Below are 19,932 nucleotides of genomic sequence, written 5' to 3' on the forward strand. Positions count from 1 at the left end.
TCCATTCAGACTGAGGTTAGTCATCAGCTGGCAAAGTGAAAAGACTTATATTGCAGCTGTTAACACTTATACCTTGCCTCTGAATAAACAGAATACTTGAGATGCTAGCACTGGTAGCCTCAATCACTTCTATGAGAATAAGTGTTCCTCCACAGAAAACAACACTGTGTGTTTTGGGGGAAAATGTTATTTCATAATCTGACATAGACCGTAGGACTCGTTTCCAGAAGCTTCCTTATGGATCAGTTGAATGCAAATAGTTACAGTTTGTGTAATCAACACAAACAGTGCTTATGCTATTTGATAATGTCCTTCTTGAAAAAGGCTTTTAGCCTAGCCCTTGTTTTTAACTGGGGCTTTGCGTGTGCACAATCAAGATGGAACCCTCTGGTATATGCAGAGAAAATGGCATCTGCAATTACTTTTTCTCTCCTCTGCCCCTCCCCTCTCTTGTGAATGAAAACATTCAAGAGGAGTTCACTTTCATCATTTTCTTTTTCTAAGAAGCAAAATGGAAGCAGAGATACTGCTGCTGGTTTTCCAAACCAGCTAAACTGAGGGAATACTGATGTTAAAAAAGTTGTTCAGTGACATTTTATAAATGTGGCATCTCATTCTCAGACGCAGAATGGGAAATGTATATTTAAATTAAGAAAAGCTTGATTCTATCCAAAACCTTTGACTCTAGGCTTCTCTAAATCCTCAGCACACAGACACAGCTTCCTTCCTTGTTAAACTAGGAGCCCTTTACTTTAGGGTACGTACTTGTGTTCTAAGCATATTAGCTATCAGATCGAGGAGGGCACTAATATTTCTCTTCTTCATGTTAATCAAGCAGATAATCTAAGTGACGCCTTGAAGAAGCTGAAGATAACAGCCATTGACAGCACAGCAGATAGCTTGGATGGATGCTTGGATTGCCTGCTTCAAGCCCTGGCTCAAAACAGTAAGTTTTATTGTTCCTTCAAATTTTGCGCCATATGATCAGATCAGTAAATGATGGAGGTAGTACTGTGATGTGAAGCAATGCAAGTAACGCAATCAATAGAATTGCTGGATTGGCTGTTCTATTAAAAAGAAAGTCCCATATAACTTGTGTGAGAATCAGACAGTAACGAAAAGATAAAGAAAATTATGTCCATGGACATTCACAACAGGCATAGCACAGAGCTAGTCCCTGGCATGTGGAGTAAGTTACTTTTCCAATTGAAGTCTACATTCAGAGAGCAAAGGGCAAGGTATTTCTCTTTCAGGTCAAAACCTTGTGCTTGAGTAGCATGAGCATGGCAATCAGCACTTTCAGTTACTCTGAGTAAAGGTGGCACAGGTTGCCAATCCAACCATATAGCCCATTATTTTCCTTACGTGTCTGATCACACATTCATTTCCACGATGTTTCCATTAGAAGGGAAAGATTGGCTTTCTAAGTACAGTGCAATCTTAAGTATACTGGATGATGACAGAACTAACATTGTCAAGAAGAAAATGAGATGGCTTTTGTTCCCGAAGCTCTACAGGGTCCTGTTCCACAAACAGAAAGGTTATAGGGAAAATGGAGACAGCAGTCTATAGAACTTTTCCATCTCTAACTTTCTGATCATGGGACGCTGGCAGAAGATGTGGAAGAAAGACCTATACAAGGTTTCAACTTCACATACTTTGTTAGGGCCAATATAAATAATTTGATTACATGTATTAGGTAAAATGAAGCTTCTGATTAGAATTTTTCTTTTTTTAATTTTTAAACAAAATAAACCTCTTCTATATCTGATCTCTGTAACATATCAATACTCTTCTCAAAAGCCCATATTAATCAGCTGATCTGATTTCTCTTCCAAGATGCCATTCTACAAGTCATAATTTCATGGCTGTGTAAGTGTAAGATATTTTGTGAAATTTTAACACTAGAAGCTAAACACTGCTCGAGATGCCTTATGGATTGTAACAATGTCTGCCATTCAAGAGGTAACATTGGTGCATTTTTTTCATCTTGAGTAGTTCACAGGGAGATCTTAGCCAGGAAAGTGTCAGGCGTGGGTTTTTGTTGTTGTTTGTTTTTCATCAAACTTCTCTTCAAGGAAGAGAATCCATGCTGTTCTAGAGTCCTTTGTAAGGTATCTGCAACATTTACCACCATTGAACACCTTCATGTTTAAAGAGTATGGGATAGGAAGAAGAGTTTGTGATATGAAAACATCCAAGGGCTTGGAGTTAAATGAATTGTGTACCATTACCTGTGGGGGTAATAAGTAAATCCTAGTACCCAGCTGGTAGGTGCAAAATGGTTCAGGCTGTAGATTTTGACCACTCCACAACACATCGATATTTCCTCTCAACCAGACAACCCCAGCGCTCTTTGTTTTGCCTCAGCCTGGTGCCCAGCTTCTCCTCTCAACTACCTTCTCTTCTTCTGGTCACATTCCTCTCAAGCTGGAGGGGCAGATGGAACCATTCTGAGCAGTATCTTTTGTATAGTTTACAAAATTTTACTCTAACTCCCCTCAGTTTATGAGGGCTCTTTGTGTATGGGTGCAGGTATAGATTATGAAGATAATACATGGTGATGGAGATAAATTATATGCAAATGGCTCTAATAAATTGCAGAGGGCTAAGGTAGAATTTATGGGTCACTGCAACATGGGGACTGTGTCTGTTAGCTCCCCCTTACACTGCTGCACTCAATTCGGTGTTGGTCAAGTCCTTATTATGACCCAGCCTCTGTCCCCTTCAGGGTAATGGAGAGATGGAAGCCCCATAGTGCTAGTGGAAGCTAGACAACCCTAGGTCTCCTGGGTTTTGAGCCGCCTCTCCAAAGCCCAGCCCCAGCCCCATCCTCTCCACTGGGTTGTTCGGAACAGCCAAAACCAATCCTTCTCAGTCCCTTGTTGCAGCCCGTTCCACTTCCTACCTCTCCTCCTCTGTGGGCTTCCCCAGCCTCTTGCCTTGCTTCTCCCATTTTGGCTTCTGAGGCAGCTTCTCATCAGTCTGCTGGTGTGATCCTGTCCAACAGCTTCCTTTCCCCTCTTTCTTTCCCTCTGAGATCTGTAGTCTTTTATGGTGCCCAGAGGATTCCCTGCCTAATTAACTGAATCCCAGTTACTCAGTGAGGTAACTACTCCCAGGTGAATCTGAGCTGCCTCATTTCCCCTTGTGGAGCCTGTCAGAGGTAGGCTGGGCCCCAGACCCTTTCAGAGGGCCATCTTCCTTCTGACAGTCACTTAAAGATTCTGTACTACAGTCACATTTTGACCCTAAACATTAGTAAATACAAATATTTAAGTAGCTTACTTTGTCTCTCTTCCTCTTTTTCCTCTTTCTGTTGTGTCATTCTAGTTTTTCTTACCTGATGCTGTATGTAGTATCTCTTCTTCAGTGTCTGCTTTCCTTCAATATATTTTTTTCTGTCCTCCCGCCTCCCTCTTATTTCTTTTCTTTAATTTCTTCAGATCTTCTTCTTACTTGTTTCCTCTGTATTCCCCCTGCTTCACCCTGTCTTCATCTCTTAAATCACTTGGGGCTTGTCTACACTTAACATGCTTCAGCAGTGCAGCTGCACCAATGTCGCTGAGCTGCTGTAGCATTTCAGTGCAGATACTACCTATGCCAACGGGATAGCTTCTCCTGTCAGCATAGGTAATCCACCTCTCCAAGAGGCGGTAGCTATGTTCCATCGACATAGCGCAGTCTACACCAGGAGTTAGGTTGGTACAACTGCGTCTCTCAGGGTGTGGATTTTCCACACTCCTAAGCGACATAGTTATACCAACATAGGTTGCTAGTGTAGACCAAGCCTCTCACACAGAGGCACTGCTTGCCAACACACACACACACACACGGCCCACCACTTCTCACCTAACTGTTCTAGAAGGAAGAGGAGAATTAATCCCCTGTGTCCATTCAATCCTTCTTCTCTCTACTGAAACAGCAAACTCGGTTGCCAGGAAATTAGTGCCAGTTATGGATATTTTCCCAGGGGAACCAACAAACACCCAACGGCCTTCAGATTATATCTTCCAATCCTGGGCTGGATTTGAACCAGCCACTAGGAGAAGAAGGTCACTGTACCTCATTTCTAATTCCTCAAGCCATCCAACTCCCTGAGTGTACACTGAATGTTTCTGAAAGAAAAATCACTGGATAGGTTTTAAGATTACATCATTAAAAGACAGAATAATGTTTTCCTTTTCAAAAAACCTAATATCACCCTTAATGAAATATGAAGAGTAATATAACCCATCCTGGTATCTTGGTATATTACTGAGAAACACTCAGAAATTCTAGGGATTCTTCAAATTCTCAAAACCTTACTTCAAAGCATATATGAGATAACAAGCTGCCCATCCTAATAAAGAAAAAGGTTCCAGTTTAGAATAATTACTCTGTTTTAGTGTAATTAATTTTCTAACTTGACAGTACCCCAAAGGAGCTGATAAGTTCCATTAATTTGGAAATGGAGAATTATGGGTTTGTGACACAAAGATTAATGCTTCCAACCACAAAGTGGTTTATGTGCCACTCTGTTTATAGTTATACCTGTGATGTGTGGAGAAAAGTATCTTTGCCAATGGCTAAGTATCAAAAGCATACAAGATATTCTTGCCTAGTCCAAAAGGATGTTATAAAATTTCCCATTGTATAGAGATCATCTCAGTGGAGGCCTTAAAGATACTATACATAACACTAATCCATTTTAGGTTGGAAGAAAGCAAAACCAAAATAACATAAGAGTTTGAATGTAAAATCAAACAGCAGTTTAGCAACAATGGAGAAAGCTTTCAAAAAAGACCGTGTCATTGAAAGACCATTGGACTTAGGTTCCTAAGTACCTAAATCAGTTCTGAAAATGTGGTGTAGGCACCTAAGACATTTGGGCGCTGTTGAAAAATTGACCAAATGTCAATAAAAACAATTTCTGATTTGCTTTAAACTGTGAGAAGCAACATACATTTAAAAAAAAATCCTCTTAAATTATTTGCTGGGTTGCATCTGTTAATAAGTTTGGTCTAACAGATTGCTGTAAGAGATCAAGTTTCCTAAATTTGCAGCCAGTGGTCAGTTATTAATGATCTAGTAATATATTATGACCATCCTTCTCCCTTGACCCTGTGCCTTCTAAACTTCCTCTCCAATTCAATGTCCTTCCAGGTCATCTTGGTGTATAGATTATTTGTGCAGGCGGAATGTGTGTCAAAGAGATGAGAGTGCCAGTGGTGATTAAAGTATTCACAGGCTCAGTAATTGCTGTGTAAAGAGTTTTTAAAGCTGACTGTTGTGGAGGATAAAAAAATCTCTTCCAGTGGGACAGTCTGGTGGAACGCAGGCAGCTGCCACCTAGAAAGCGGTTTGAAAATGGGACTGTTTTCATTATCAAAATGTACAGTGCCTAACAGCAGACCCCTGATCCCAGACTGTGGCCTCTAGGTACTACTACAATACAATTAATTTCTTTGTAGAGGAATTTTCTTTCTTCAAGAATAAGACTGATTGGACTTGTATTGGAGTAGATGTAAATGTGGGGCCAGATCTATGTCCAGAAGAGTCAAATCCCATGGGCCTGATTCCCCACTACCTGGCGCTTTGGGTAGTCATTTATACCGGTGCAAAGTGGATGTAAAATGCTACCATTCTCATTTAGTGAGTGCTTTACACCCATTTTACAACTGCCCTTGCTCGGCAAGTCTCCCTCATCTCCCTGCCAGCTCATTACCTCCTGTCTCCTTCTAATGCTTTCTGTACCCAAAAAATCTTCCTGAGGAAGTCTCACTCTTCCCTGACCTCTAGGAATCTTCCAGGGAACAGCAGAAGGGGGTACTACTAGTAGAGACAGAAGTGAAATGCCAAAAATATTGTTTAATACAATCTGAACACGCAAAAAGTACAAAATTAAACAGAGGGAAAAGATGGTTGAGGCAAACTCTTTTATTGGACTAACTTCTGTTAGTAAGAGAGGAGAGCTCTGTGTAAGCTCAAAAGCTTGTTTCTCTCAGCAATAGAAGTTGGTCCAATAAAAGATATTACCTCACCCACCGTGTCTCTTTAATATCCTGGGACTGACAAGGCTACAACAACACTGCATACAATAATGGCAGATCTGACAGGAGTGCCAGTGCATTGTTGTGCTCACTGCTTTTGGGATTTGACAGCTATGTGCATGTGTCCCACAAACAGACACATGAACACAATCTCAAGAGTTGCCCTGCTGGTGGAGAAGGGGAGAAAGAGAGACTGAAGCAAGTAAGGTATATCTTAAAAACTATTAAAGGTTATTAAAATAAAGCTCCAGAATAAAACTGTGGAAAGGAACAAAAAGAGTACTTATATCTTAAGCTAAAACAAGTAGGCAGTGTCTCTCTTTAAATAATAAAACTTAGACAGCAAACAAATTTAAGGATGGAATAATAGCAAATTTTGTGTACCATTAACATAAGTAGTAAGTTCCATTGTTTCATTAGTGCTTCTCTCACAGACATAGCAGAAGGAACATTTTACCTTAATAGACAATAACTGGAATGCATTAGTGTCCTCATATAAGGTCACTGATAAAACAAGAGAATATGGCCTAGTTGGGTGAGAGGAGAGGGAAGTTCCATTCTCCTCACAGAGCAGAATTGAAGTAGGTTCAAGTCAAACATCTCATCTGAGATCTAAAAATGTGATCCTCTATTTTGTGAAGGAAAGGTTTTGATACTACATCTTCATTTTAGGTCATTTTTCTTTTTATCTAGATATTTACTTATGCTTTAAAATCATGATAGCAAGTCCTTGCCTGAAGCAGGAAGTGCAGTTGGAGAACTAGTGAGCTGTACTGCAACAATATACTGTGCTTAAATAGCTCTCAGATTTGTCACATTTGGAAGCCATAGATTTGAAACTGTATCCTGGTTAAAATCTATTTTAAAGGATTAAACCTTTCCAGACCATATCATGATTTTTTTTTTTTTTTTTGGAAGTTTAGAGGAAATTTTCCAGTACTGCTCCAAAGTCTGCTCATGTTGTACAGACTGTCCCCAGAGAATAAGGCCATAATGACAGTTTCACAGCTAGTCTGTTCTTTTGAAGGTGGAATTAAATAATGTCTAGGTAGGTAGTTCAGAATATGGCTTACATAGGAAAAGTCCTATCTCATCTCCATCTAGCAAGGTCAGAGGTTTAAACAAAAATATCAATGTTTGTGCCAAAGGAGCGAGCCCCTGAATGTAAAAGGTTAGATTCGTTTCTCAATTTAGTAGTTGTATAATACATAGGAGCCTATAACAGGCTTATATAAATGAAAATTAAACTGCTATTATAGTTCAGTAATACTATGTGGCGTAGAAAGGGTCATTTTTAATGGTTGGGGGCCGAGTAATTTTATTTTTAAAACGACTAAAAATATTTAGTTTTGAGAAACAGCAAATGGGAGGCAACTCTTATTAATTGTTCCTTGTACTGCCAACTCAGAGATGTGACTCCCATTATTTTAGCTACATACCTTAAGGGAAACTCTGATTACAGCCAAGCAAAATAATCATAGTTATTAACACTGGCTATTTTATTATTAAAGAAAGGAAAATAAAACCTCAAACAAAACAATACAGCACAAACAATAAACTGGTTATGTCTGTTACAATCTCTTCTGTATGCCTCTCTGTAGAGACCTTTTAGCAGAGATTACACCTTTGAGAGTGGGCTGCATCTGGGGACTTTTCTTTAGTAAGTGAGTATATTTAGGCTTGACAGAATTCAATTTTTTTTTTTTTTTTATAATTTTGATGGATGAGATCAATGTTTATTTTTAAGTTTTTTGTTTTTATCACTTTAAATTTTCATAGCTGTGAGAAATTATGGCGTGGTCAGGCAATAGCGGGGAGTCAGGCAACAATTATGTAAGGACAGTAGACATTGAAATTCAAAAAGTTAAAACATTAGAATTTAAAACACAAATTGTCAGCTGCACATGTCAAAATATACAATGTAAGTATCCTAAATCAAGCTCTAAGTTCTCAAGCAGGAATTTTCTCTCTTTGCCTATCTGTAAATTTTGCTGATCGCAGATAAAAATATCTTTTCATTGGGTTGTGTGTGTACCATGAAATTGATATTTACTAATGTTTATGGATAAATCTAATTCTTCTAAGCCTAAGTATATTGCCTCTAAGAGGCAATATACATAATTAAGCTGTTGATAATCGGGCAACAGAACTTGTTAAAGGGAAGATGGCTCCTGTTGGTTATTATTAATAATCAAGCAGTTTATAACTGGGCAAAGTAAGCAATCTAGCTAAATCCTATGAAATGGAAAAAAATATTGAAATAGAAGAAGCCATTTAAGGAGCTTTCTTAAGTCAGGTCAATTACAAATATTAGGAATCTTAAATCCAATTAAATCCCACTACTTTGCTGTTTACCAGTGTTTAGCCCCGTCTCCTTTTCAAGAATACATGGTCTAACCATTGGTAATTAACAGGAGAAACTGTTGTCATCTTAAAAACAACAGGATTTCCATATCCCAGTGAAATCGTTACTAGAGTTTAAATCTAATCCTTGTCCGTGTCTTAGTTAACTTCTCTCACCAATCCATTTTGAAATCTTGGGGTGGTTTCCTTTGGCTGGTTTTTTCTTGAGTCTTCTCTGTTTTTCTTATCTGTCTGTGGCAGCCTGCTTGAAAAGTTTGACAGGATAAGCTGATGAGTGCTTGCTGTTAGTCAGAGTAGCAGAGGGTGTGTGAATGGGAGGGATGCTCACTTCTGAGGGTTTTTTTATATTCTTCTCTTTCCTATTTCCATGAAATGATTAGAAAAAACACTGATTTTGGGCTTGTTTAGATTCAGATTGGCTTAGTACCTCCATGGGTTGTCCTTAGGAGCCTCTTCATCTGTGTAGTTTGTTAATGTATATGTGCATTAAAGTTAAATTATTTATTGACAGATGTATTTCCTTTGTCTTTGTCACTGGAGATTCTCAAGAATATCTTTAAAGTTAGAGTTTTATCTCTGTTTATTCAATTTCTGAGAAATTTCTGTAGTTTGATTAGAGTTCAACAGGAAATGAAATACTGTTTTAAAGAGTCCAAACATTTCTGTTTTTTATAGAAAGTTTTTTAGTTCTCAAAAACAATCTTTATAAAATTAATGATTTCTTCAAGAGTCCTTAGCTTAAATAGTTATTAAAGCAGTTGTTTATTCTTTAAAACAATTTTTAGAGAGATCATTGTTCTTGTCTTCCTGACTTGAGAGAGGGAGTAGCTTGAGTACTGCTAGTAATAATTAATTCCCCATTAGTATAACTATTCGAAACTTAAATGGCTTCTTACATTAGTAATTATTTTATCAAGATCATTAGGCTCCACGCTGGTACATAAAGTATTTTACGATTTACACAGCAATGATATTAGGAAATTACAAAATACACTTTGTATTTAATTAAAATATTTGCAAATGTGCCATTCTAAATGCTTTGGCATTTCAACATTTAAGAAATAAACAAAGGTTAAATCATTTCCAGCTTCATATGTTTTTCCTAGAGGTCTTTCTGAATGAAGCATTTAGAGTAATCATAAAATTAATTTCAGCAAGGATATATCTAAAATTCTTTACTTATAAGTTTTTTCTTGGGAGCATGAAAAAAGCTCACTTTGCTTCAAGACATTGCTCTAATAACACAACCCTACAGTCCTGTCACAATCAAGTCTTTTCCTAAATCATGAATTTGTTTCTTTTCGTGAATAAGGATTAAGTTTATACCAAACTGATATTTTATATAAACGGAGGTGTCTTAGCTTTGATCAGACATTCTTATGGGTAATAAACATAGTTTTATGGCCAAGGTATACTATTTTCCTGACATTTGTTTGTCTTCAGGGTGAAACTGCAGAATTCCTTTGGTTAGCCTGAATATTTAATAAAATTAAATAAACAAAAAATATATGCATGGGCGGAAGGAAGTACTTTTCTCCAAGAACCATATGTATGAAAGGAATGACCAATATATATCCTAAGCATCAGTAAAAGCACAGGCAAGCTTAATATCCTAACAAAAATTATAATAACTTTATTAGTATCATTTTGCATTAGTATTAAGGTCTGTCCACCACAGTTGTCATAATAAAATGACCCTGGACAAGTATGTAATAGAGAAAAACCATAACTGTAGTGGTCCCTCTGTCTCAGGCTTGGAAGAAGGCCACTGTGCCTCACCACAATATCCTTTAACAGTACATAATAAGGCAGTAATTCCATTGGAAGTTTCTAGTGACATCTTAAACCACAAGACTTGATATTTTTAATAGGTTGTTCACATCATCATAACTCAGAGATGGAAGTATTACTTTATATACACTTTGGGGGTATATTTTTAAATAATAGATGCAACCCCGTACCCTACTACCATGTGAATGCAACGTTAGGGTTAACATTTTAAACAAAGGAAATACAAATTTGTCATTCTCACAGCAGCTGTAACTTGGCCATATTGCATGTACGTATGATTATCTTACAGAATATGGTGTTCTCGAACTGATTTCTGCATATGTTCGATGTGATTGAGTTATGAGTTGCTGTGGAAACAAATTAATTTCCTTACTTTCTGGTGTTTAACTGTTTAGTGTCTGACAATTTCTATTTCATTTACTTGACATGCAATGTTTAACCTTTAAGTGTGTTAAAACGTATTACAATTGCTTTTCTTATATTACCCACAATGTGTCCCATATTTAATGGGTTGGCAAGTTCTGGTGGATGTCAGAGCTCTTAAGTTCTTTACTCAACCTGCAGCTTTTTCTTCTATGCCTTTCAGTCCTTCTCTACTGGTCTTTTGATACTCACAGCCTGGCTGGAGTTGCTATGTCTTGTCTAGCCTTATGATTTATCCTGCCATTTGTTATACAAACTAACTAAAACATATACACCCACTTACTATACCAGACATGGGTGAACCAAATAGTTTGCTAAACCTAATAAATACTAGCAAACATTTGGCAAGCCAAATTTAACCAAATATTGTTAGTTGGTATTTGGCTAGGTCCCCCTATCTAGCCAATTCCATCTGAGGCCCAGAAGTGAAAAGCCTCCACAGATGGTATCTTTAGGGAACGTATTATCCACCCTCTCCCTACCATTTATAAAGAATATTCATGTAGAAAGAGATCTTTGTCTGAAGGGGTGTTTATTCATTTTTATGCATATATTGTAGTTAGTATCTGTCTCCAGCACTCGTGACTAATGCCAGTCACTCCTGGTCACTTGGCTTGGCTAGAAGCACAAAATAAAATTTAGAAGCTTAGATGCCAGGAGACTACAGGTTGAACCTCTCTAGCCTCGCTGCCACCTGTGGTCCCAGCTGCCGGCCCCGGATCCTCCCCCTCCCTACCGGAGCTTGAATGCCACAAATCAGCTGATTCGCAGCACTCCGGAGGTGCTGGGAGGGAGGAGGAGGAGTTGGTAAGTGTGGGGCCACCGGCCTGCGAGAGGCGAGGGAGGCATAGTGGGGAGCGTGGCACCGGTGGATGCTCCGCACCCACTAAATTTTCACCTGGGTACTCCAGCCCCGGAGCACCGACAGAGTCAGCGCCTCTGCCGGACCATGGATGTTGCCGGAACAGGCAGTGTCGGATTAGAGAGGTTCAACCTGTACTAATGGAAGGAGCAGAAGAGATAACACTTATTAGAAATTATTTAAAATAACAAACACATGCTACATGTCTTACTCAGGGTCAACTCTGTATTCAGTGAGACTTGTTCCACACCCTCAACGAAGCCAACTGGCATCAGTTGGAGTTTTACCTGAGTACAGCCTTCAGGGTTTATCTCAATATAATTAAGGAATAGCAGTATGGGGTCAAGTTCTCCTCAGCTGGCGTAAATCGGCATAGCACCATTGATCTCGGAGCCACGTGCATTCAAACAAGCTAAGAATCTGGCCCATTGTTTCTAGAAGAAGAATATGAATGCTTGCATTTTCCCCAACCTCCACCAAGAACTGTCTATAAATTGCTAAGCTTTTCCTAGTTTAGATTTTTATAAGATGACTGTGGTGCATGAGTCGTAGGTGACATCAGCTGCAGAGAAATAGAATCTGTCATGCACCATATAAAATGTTGGATTTTATAGAACCAGCCACAGGAATTAAACTTTATATATATAAACATTTACATGTTTTTCAGTGTTTGATATATGACTTCACTGTCAATTCTTGGATTAATTAGGTGTATGCAGAGACTAGTATGTTGTGGTCAAGAGTGAATTTTATTGATGTAGAAAAAGGCAGCTGTAAGTTATATGCCTTGCAGCTTTGTCATAGCAATCAAAAAATGGATGAGGAATTGCTGTGCCACAGAAGTTGACTCCCATGTGCTGCAGAATTATTGTGGCTCTATAAAGAAAAGCTGCCAGTAAGATTAACTTCACCTCCTAAGCTCCTAGTTGATTTTGTGTTTACTATTACTAAATTTAATTTGCGGCTGGTTTACTAACGTTAAGCCATTTTTCTGCGTAATGAGCTAGAGAAACAAGCAGCTTATCTGGTGGCTACTTTATATAACTTGGTAAAAGAAAGAAACTAAATTGTCCTCTCCTGAAGAAAAATACATCAGAGGAAACCTGGGTGGAAAGAAAACCCATTTTGTAGATTTTCAGGGCAGTTTGGTTTTGTCCTTCCACCTTACTCCCTGAAGAATGGGCAGTGAGTTCATTCCCTACAATCTGCAGGTCACTCAAGACCACTCCGATGTTAGGAAACCTGTCTGAGGCCCAGGGTCATCTCTGCGCAAGTCCTGTGCTATCTACCTACCGCATGTATCTCTCTACCATGGACCTATTTATCTATCTGTGTACTCACTTGTTCATGTGACCTCCATCATTGTAGTATTTGAGCACCTCACAAACTTCAATTGATATATCCTCACAACATCCATGAGAATCCGGTAACACCATGACAATAGAACTTTCCTAACTGCACATTAGCTCTGGAATCCATCTTTAAATGTGTTTTCACAACATGGAGGGTGTGATGCTGACAGACCAGCTCAAGTCAAAGCCACAGGACAATTCACTTGTATGTGAATATCAAAAAAGTGTTAGTGTGTGTTCAGACTAATTCACTCCTATGCTAATATAGATTAAAGGAGGTGTTGATTATATTGTTTTCATCTGTATGAATCCTGTGGGTTGCTATTACATTACTTCTACATTATGTATACCCTGTGGTTAAATAACCCTAGGTCAAAGGTGTGTTAATAAAGAGTGTATTCAGATGTTAGAACTTCATGAAAACTAATGGGATGTTACTAGTATTGTTCTCACTTATCTATTCCTAGGTAATGGCAGGCATTTGCATTATGTATATCTTTATAGCTAAGTTGCAGAGTAGCAGCCATGTTAGTCTGTATTCACAAAAAGAAAAGGAGTACTTGTGGCACCTTAGAGACTAACAAATTTATTTGAGCATAAGCTTTCGTGAACTGCAGCTTCATCGGATGTAGCTCACGAAAGCTTATGCTCAAATAAATTTGTTAGTCTCTAAGGTGCCACAGGTACTCCTTTTCTTTATACCTAAATTACTCATTAAAGACAAGTGCTAACTTCAAAGCAAGGGCCATTGAGTTCACAATGGGAATTCAGACTCAGTCTGCATTCCTCATGCACAGCCAACAGGGGTCCATGTGGGTACAGAAACTGTCAGTTAGCTGGCTGTATGACGAAGATATAAAAGATGTATTCAAGGAAAGATCCTCATCTCTGAACTGTTTGGGCACTTACAGGGAAGCATTCCAGATGCAAGGCGGAGATCCCCAGAGTTATTCTGGGTAGCCCTGAGAGACTTTTGGAAAGCTAGCAGATTACTACATCTCTGCTATCATTTGGATTTACAAACTTTGACTCACATGTTAATGTATTTTACCTGCTTTAAACTCTCAATAGCTCTCTCATTTCTTTTTCTTAGCCAACAGATCTTTAGGTAGTTTACTAGAGAATTGGCTACCAGTGTTGTTTTTGGTGTAAGATCCAGAATACCAACTGATTTGCAGTAAGTGACTGATCCTTTGGGATTGGGAGTAACCTAATGTGATGTAACTTTTGGTTTATATAACCTTTTATCACAAAGTCTAGTTTGTCTGGGTGGCAAAAGAGACTGGAGAGCCTAAGGCGACTGTCTGTGACTCCATGGTAATACTGGTATAGTGATCCAGGAGTGCACAATTTGTTACTGGCTTGGTGAAATCTAATTATAAAACAGTTGTTCTCAACCAGGAGTACGTGTACCCCAGAGGGTACATCAACTCATCTAGGTATTTGCCTAGTTTTACAACAGGCTACATAAAAAGCACAAGCAAAGTCAATGCATACTAAAATTTCTTACAGGCAGTGACCTATTTAAACTGCTCTGTATACTATGCACTGAAATGTAAGTATAATATTTATATTACAATTGATTTATTTTATAATATGGTAAAAATGAGAAAGTAAGCCATTTTTCAGCAATAGTGTTGTGCTATGACACTTTTATATTTTTATGTCTGATTTTGTAAGCAAATAGTTTTTAGGTAAGGTGTAACTTGGCGATACGCAAGACAAATCAGACTCCTTAAAGGGGTAGAGTAATCTGAAAAGGTTGAGAGCCACTGATATAGACTATACGATCAGTTTGGGGTGTCTGCCTTACTTTTTGACAGTCTGACCTGAGATTGGCGCACTCAGTTGTGAGCCATTCCAGACAGCATGATAGAGGGTCTCAGTCTATAGATCAGTGGTAGGCAACCTGCGGCCCATCAGGGTAATCCTCTGGCGGGCCACGAGACAGTTTGGTTACACTGACCGTCTGCAGGCACGGCCTCCCGCAGCTCCCAGTGGTCGCAGTTCATCATTCCCGGCCAATGGGAGCTGCGGGAAGCGGCTCAGGCTGCAGGGACGTACTGGCCACCGCTTCCCGCAGGAACAGTGAACCGCGACCACTGTGAGCTGCAGGCGGCCGTACCTGCAGACAGTCAGTATAAACAAACTGTCTGACTGATTACCCTGATGGGTCACAGGTTGCCCACCACTGGTATAGATAATAGAACCTGAGACTGTACTAGCTTTTGAGTGAATTCCTGTGGTGGGAGGGATGCTGCATGTGAACATTTCTGAAAAGTTATCAGAATTACAGTTGTGAGGGGGGTTTGCTTTTTTATATCATGTTGGAGATTTCAGTTAAAAAAAAAAAGAGAGAGAATGAAAAAATACAGAAAACAAGCAAGCAATAGCCTGCTGCAAGTCATTTTACTCACAAGAGAAGCACCCTAGTTTAGGCAATAATACTCTGATTGGTGTGCTTTTGTCTCATAGCTCTCCTGTGGCTGGCCAACAAAATACAAATGTATCTGCAAAAAACTTACGTTAACACAAAGTTATGGCCGAATGGTTAGGTGCTGAGAAATCAGGAAACACAAAAGATAAGGTTGAATGCCCAACCATAACTCTTCCCACATGCTCAGATGCATTATGATATAGTCTTTAGTTAAATGGTAATGTACTAATTTTCCAAATATAGTATGATTTAATGTTATTTTCTGCAGCCTTAGATATACATGTATCTGAAATAATCCGTAAACATAGACAAACATAAATTTCAGATGAACTGCAAACCTTGTCTGTTCAGCCCAATCAGGACACACACAATTTTGGGTAGGTTCGGTGTCTGCTTTTATTTGTATGTTTAGAAAAATATGAGGTTTGGCTCCACATTTAAACTGGATTTCTGCACATACAATAGCCTTGTAGCCAGAGGCTTTGGTTAATGGGAACTTCTCTCTAAGGGTCTTACTCTGCTCTCATTTACTCCAGATTTAACCCAGTGTATATGACAGCAGAATTTGGCTGTAACTTTAAAAAAAAAAAAAAAAAAAAGGCAGGTATATCATCTTTGTTTTAGCCATTGAGCAACTAACAAGGTTGATTAGAGTAAATATTGTATTGAAATTACAGGGTTATGGTAAAGTCAATGGCAAAACTCCCATTGACTTGAATCTGGCTAGAATTTCACCCACAAAGCTTTTATTAAAGAACATAAAATATATGTATCAGATTGTAATAAATCTAGATTTGATATAGTTATTTACTAAACCCCTAACATTGGTTCCAGGGTAATTCTGAGATTAGAAAGGTTCATTCCGTGCTAAAATACATATTTAATCTACAAAATACAGAAGTAATCCCAATAGGACAATCAAATGGTGACTGTACTTTTAGTATTTCTGTATCTTCACGGTAATTAGAAACCCAGATTACCAATAACTTTGTAGATGTTTGTAAAACAGATTTACTGGACCTCCTTCCAGAACTCCAAACTGAGGTCCAAACTTCAAATACATTGTAAAGTGGTTGGAGAGAAGAAGCACAAAACAAACGAAATGTCAGCCTTGTATTATGTTTTGAAATTTTCTATTCAGGTATCAAACATTTTACATAATAAGAATTTATATAGCCTGTCAAGGTTCCTCCCCCACTCTGAACTCTAGGGTACAGATGTGGGGACCTGCATGAAAAACCTCCTAAGCTTATCTTTACCAGCTTAGGTCAAAACTTCCCCAAGGTACAAAGTATTCCACCCGTGGTCCTTGGAATGGCCGCTACCACCACCAAACTAATACTGGTTACTGGGGAAGAGCTGTTTGGACGCGTCTTTCCCCCCAAAATACTTCCCAAAACCCTGCACCCCACTTCCTGGACAAGGTTTGGTAAAAAGCCTCACCAATTTGCCTAGGTGACTACAGACCCAGACCCTTGGATCTTAAGAACAATGAACAATCCTCCCAACACTTGCACCCCCCCCTTTCCTGGGAAATGTTGGATAAAAAGCCTCACCAATTTGCATAGGTGACCACAGACCCAAACCCTTGGATCTGAGAACAATGAAAAAACATTCAGTTTTTTACAAGAAGACTTTTAATAGAAAATAGAAGTAAATAGAAATGAAGAAATCCCCCCTGTAAAATCAGGATGGTAGATATCTTACAGGGTAATTAGATTCAAAAACATAGAGAACCCCTCTAGGCAAAACCTTAAGTTACAAAAAAGATACACAGACAGAAATAGTTATTCTATTCAGCACAATTCTTTTCTCAGCCATTTAAAGAAATCATAATCTAACACATACCTAGCTAGATTACTTACTAAAAGTTCTAAGACTCCATTCCTGGTCTATCCCTGGCCAAGCACAGCATACAGACAGACACAGACCCTTTGTTTCTCTCCCTCCTCCCAGCTTTTGAAAGTATCTTGTCCCCTCATTGGTCATTTTGGTCAGGTGCCAGCGAGGTTACCTTTAGCTTCTTAACCCTTTACAGGTGAGAGGAGCTTTCCCCTGGCCAGGAGGGATTTCAAAGGGGTTTACCCTTCCCTTTATATTTATGACACGCCCCCCAAATCTCAGCTAGGGTGAAACACTGGCTGGGATTTCTTACTGGAGCTCTAGGAAAAACAGAGTTAATAAGACACATGCATCTCTAAATATACTACCAAGTACATAAAGACTAACAATATTTTCCACATCTCAAGGACGATTTTAACCAGTTGACTCTGGGAAACTTTCACGGGAGAGTGCATCAGCCACTTTGTTAGAAGCTCCTGAGATGTGTTGGATGTCGAAATCAAAATCTTGGAGAGCTAAACTCCACCGAAGAAGTTTTTTGTTAGTTTCCTTGACGGTGTGAAGCCACTTCAGTGCAGCATGGTCGGTTTCCAGGTGGAAACGCCGTCCCCAAACATATGGGCGTAGCTTTTCCAGAGCGTAGACAATGGCATAACATTCTTTTTCAGTGACTGACCAGTTGCTTTCCCTCTCAGACAGTTTTTTGCTGAGAAACACTACAGGGTGGAATTCTTGATCAGATGCTTTCTGCATTAAAACTGCTCCCACACCACGCTCGGATGCATCTGTGGTTACTAGGAACGGTTTGTCAAAGTCTGGGGCCCTTAGTACAGGGTCAGACATGAGTGTCGCTTTAAGCTTGTTAAAGGCCTTCTGACACTTTCCGGTCCACTGAACAGCATTTGGCTGTTTCTTTTTGGTTAGGTCTGTCAGTGGGGCAGCGATTTGGCTGTAGTGCGGTACAAATCGTCTGTAATAACCGGCCAAGCCTAAGAAGGATTGAACCTGTTTCTTTGACTTTGGGACAGGCCACTTTTGGATAGCATCCACTTTGGCCTGTAGGGGGCTGATAGTTCCTTGACCCACCTGGTGTCCAAGGTAAGTCACTCTGTTTAGGCCTATTTGACACTTCTTAGCCTTAACAGTTAGTCCTGCCTCCCTTATGCGCTCAAGGACTTTTTGTAGATGTTCCAGGTGGTCTGCCCAGGAATCCGAAAATATGGCCACATCGTCAAGGTAGGCGACTGCATATTCTCCTAATCCCGCTAGGAGACCATCTACAAGTCTTTGGAAAGTGGCGGGTGCATTTCGCAGCCCGAAAGGGAGTACATTAAATTCATACAGCCCGAGATGTGTGATGAAGGCTGACCTTTCCTTGGCAGATTCATCTAGCGGTACCTGCCAGTACCCCTTTGTTAAGTCCAAGGTAGAGATGAACTGGGCCCGTCCCAGTTTCTCTAACAGTTCATCTGTGCGTGGCATTGGATAGTTGTCTGGGCGAGTTACAGCATTTAGCTTACGGTAGTCCACGCAAAAACGTATTTCCCCATCTGGTTTGGGAACTAGAACCACTGGAGATGCCCATGCACTTTCAGAGGGGCGGATTACACCCATCTGTAACATATCCTGGATCTCCCGTTCTATAGCAGTTTTAGCTTGAGGAGACACCCGGTAAGGTTGGACCCTAATTGGGTGAGCATTACCTGTGTCAATGGAGTGGTATGCCCGTTCAGTCAGTCCTGGGGTGGCTGAGAACGTTGGCGCGTAGCTAGTGCACAGCTCCTGGATCTGCTGTCGCTGCATACGCCCAAGGGTCATGGAGAGGTTCACCTCTTCCACACCACCAGCACATTTCCCTTCGTAGTAGACACCTTCAGGCCACTCAGCATCATCTTCTCCCTGGGCTGTAAACTGACAAACCTTTAATTCTCTGGAATAAAAGGGCTTTAGAGAATTAATATGGTACACCTTAGGCTTTCGGTTGGAGGTGGGGAATGCTATGAGATAATTAACAGCTCCCAGGCGCTCCTGGACCATGAATGGCCCTTCCCACGATGCTTCCATTGTATGGGCCTGGAGCGCCCTTAAGACCATGACCTGGTCTCCTACTCTGAAGGAACGCTCTCTGGCATGTTTATCATACCAGGCTTTTTGCTCTTTTTGAGCATCCTGTAAGTTTTCTTTAGCAAGGGCTAAAGAGGTTCGGAGGGTGTTTTGTAGGTTGGTTACAAAGTCCAGAATGTTAGTTCCTGGAGAAGGTGTAAATCCCTCCCATTGCTGCTTCACCAACTGCAATGGCCCCTTAACCTCACGGCCATATACAAGTTCAAATGGGGAAACCCCTAAACTGGGATGTGGTACAGCTCTGTAGGCAAAGAGCAACTGCTGCAACACTAGGTCCCAATCATTGGAGTGCTCATTTACGAATTTACGTATCATGGCCCCCAAAGTTCCATTAAACTTCTCCACCATGCCATTTGTTTGATGGTGGTAAGGAGTGGCAACCAAGTGATTTACCCCATGAGCTTCCCAAAGGTTTTTCATAGTTCCTGCCAGGAAATTAGTCCCTGCATCTGCGAGGATGTCGGAGGGCCAACCTACCCTGGCAAAAATGTCTGCTAGTGCCTGGCATACACTTTTAGCCCTGGTGTTGCTTAGAGCTACTGCTTCCGGCCATCGGGTGGCAAAATCCATGAAAGTCAGTATGTACTGCTTTCCTCTGGCTGTCTTTTTCGGAAAAGGACCCAGAATATCCACAGCTACTCGCTGAAATGGAACTTCAATGATGGGGAGTGGTTGTAGAGGGGCTTTGACGTGGTCTTGGGGTTT

General features: G+C 40.0%; 1 protein-coding gene across 7 annotated transcripts in view; it reads left to right on the forward strand.

The window, feature by feature from the left end:
- Window positions 1–19,932, forward strand: part of RAP1GDS1 (Rap1 GTPase-GDP dissociation stimulator 1) — a 159,924-nt gene that overhangs the window by 49,357 nt on the left and 90,635 nt on the right. For 4 of the 7 annotated variants that reach the window (XM_077815042.1, XM_077815043.1, XM_077815044.1 and 1 more), the window contains exon 2: window positions 836–946. In XM_077815042.1, coding sequence (XP_077671168.1) covers window positions 836–946 — 111 coding nt within the window. Of the gene's footprint in view, window positions 1–835; window positions 947–19,932 lie in introns of those variants that run through there. The other 3 variants (XM_077815045.1, XM_077815050.1, XM_077815046.1) reach the window with 2 other exon arrangements.

The sequence above is a fragment of the Eretmochelys imbricata genome, chromosome 4 (genome assembly GCF_965152235.1).
Source record: "Eretmochelys imbricata isolate rEreImb1 chromosome 4, rEreImb1.hap1, whole genome shotgun sequence".
NCBI lineage: Eukaryota > Metazoa > Chordata > Testudines > Cheloniidae > Eretmochelys > Eretmochelys imbricata.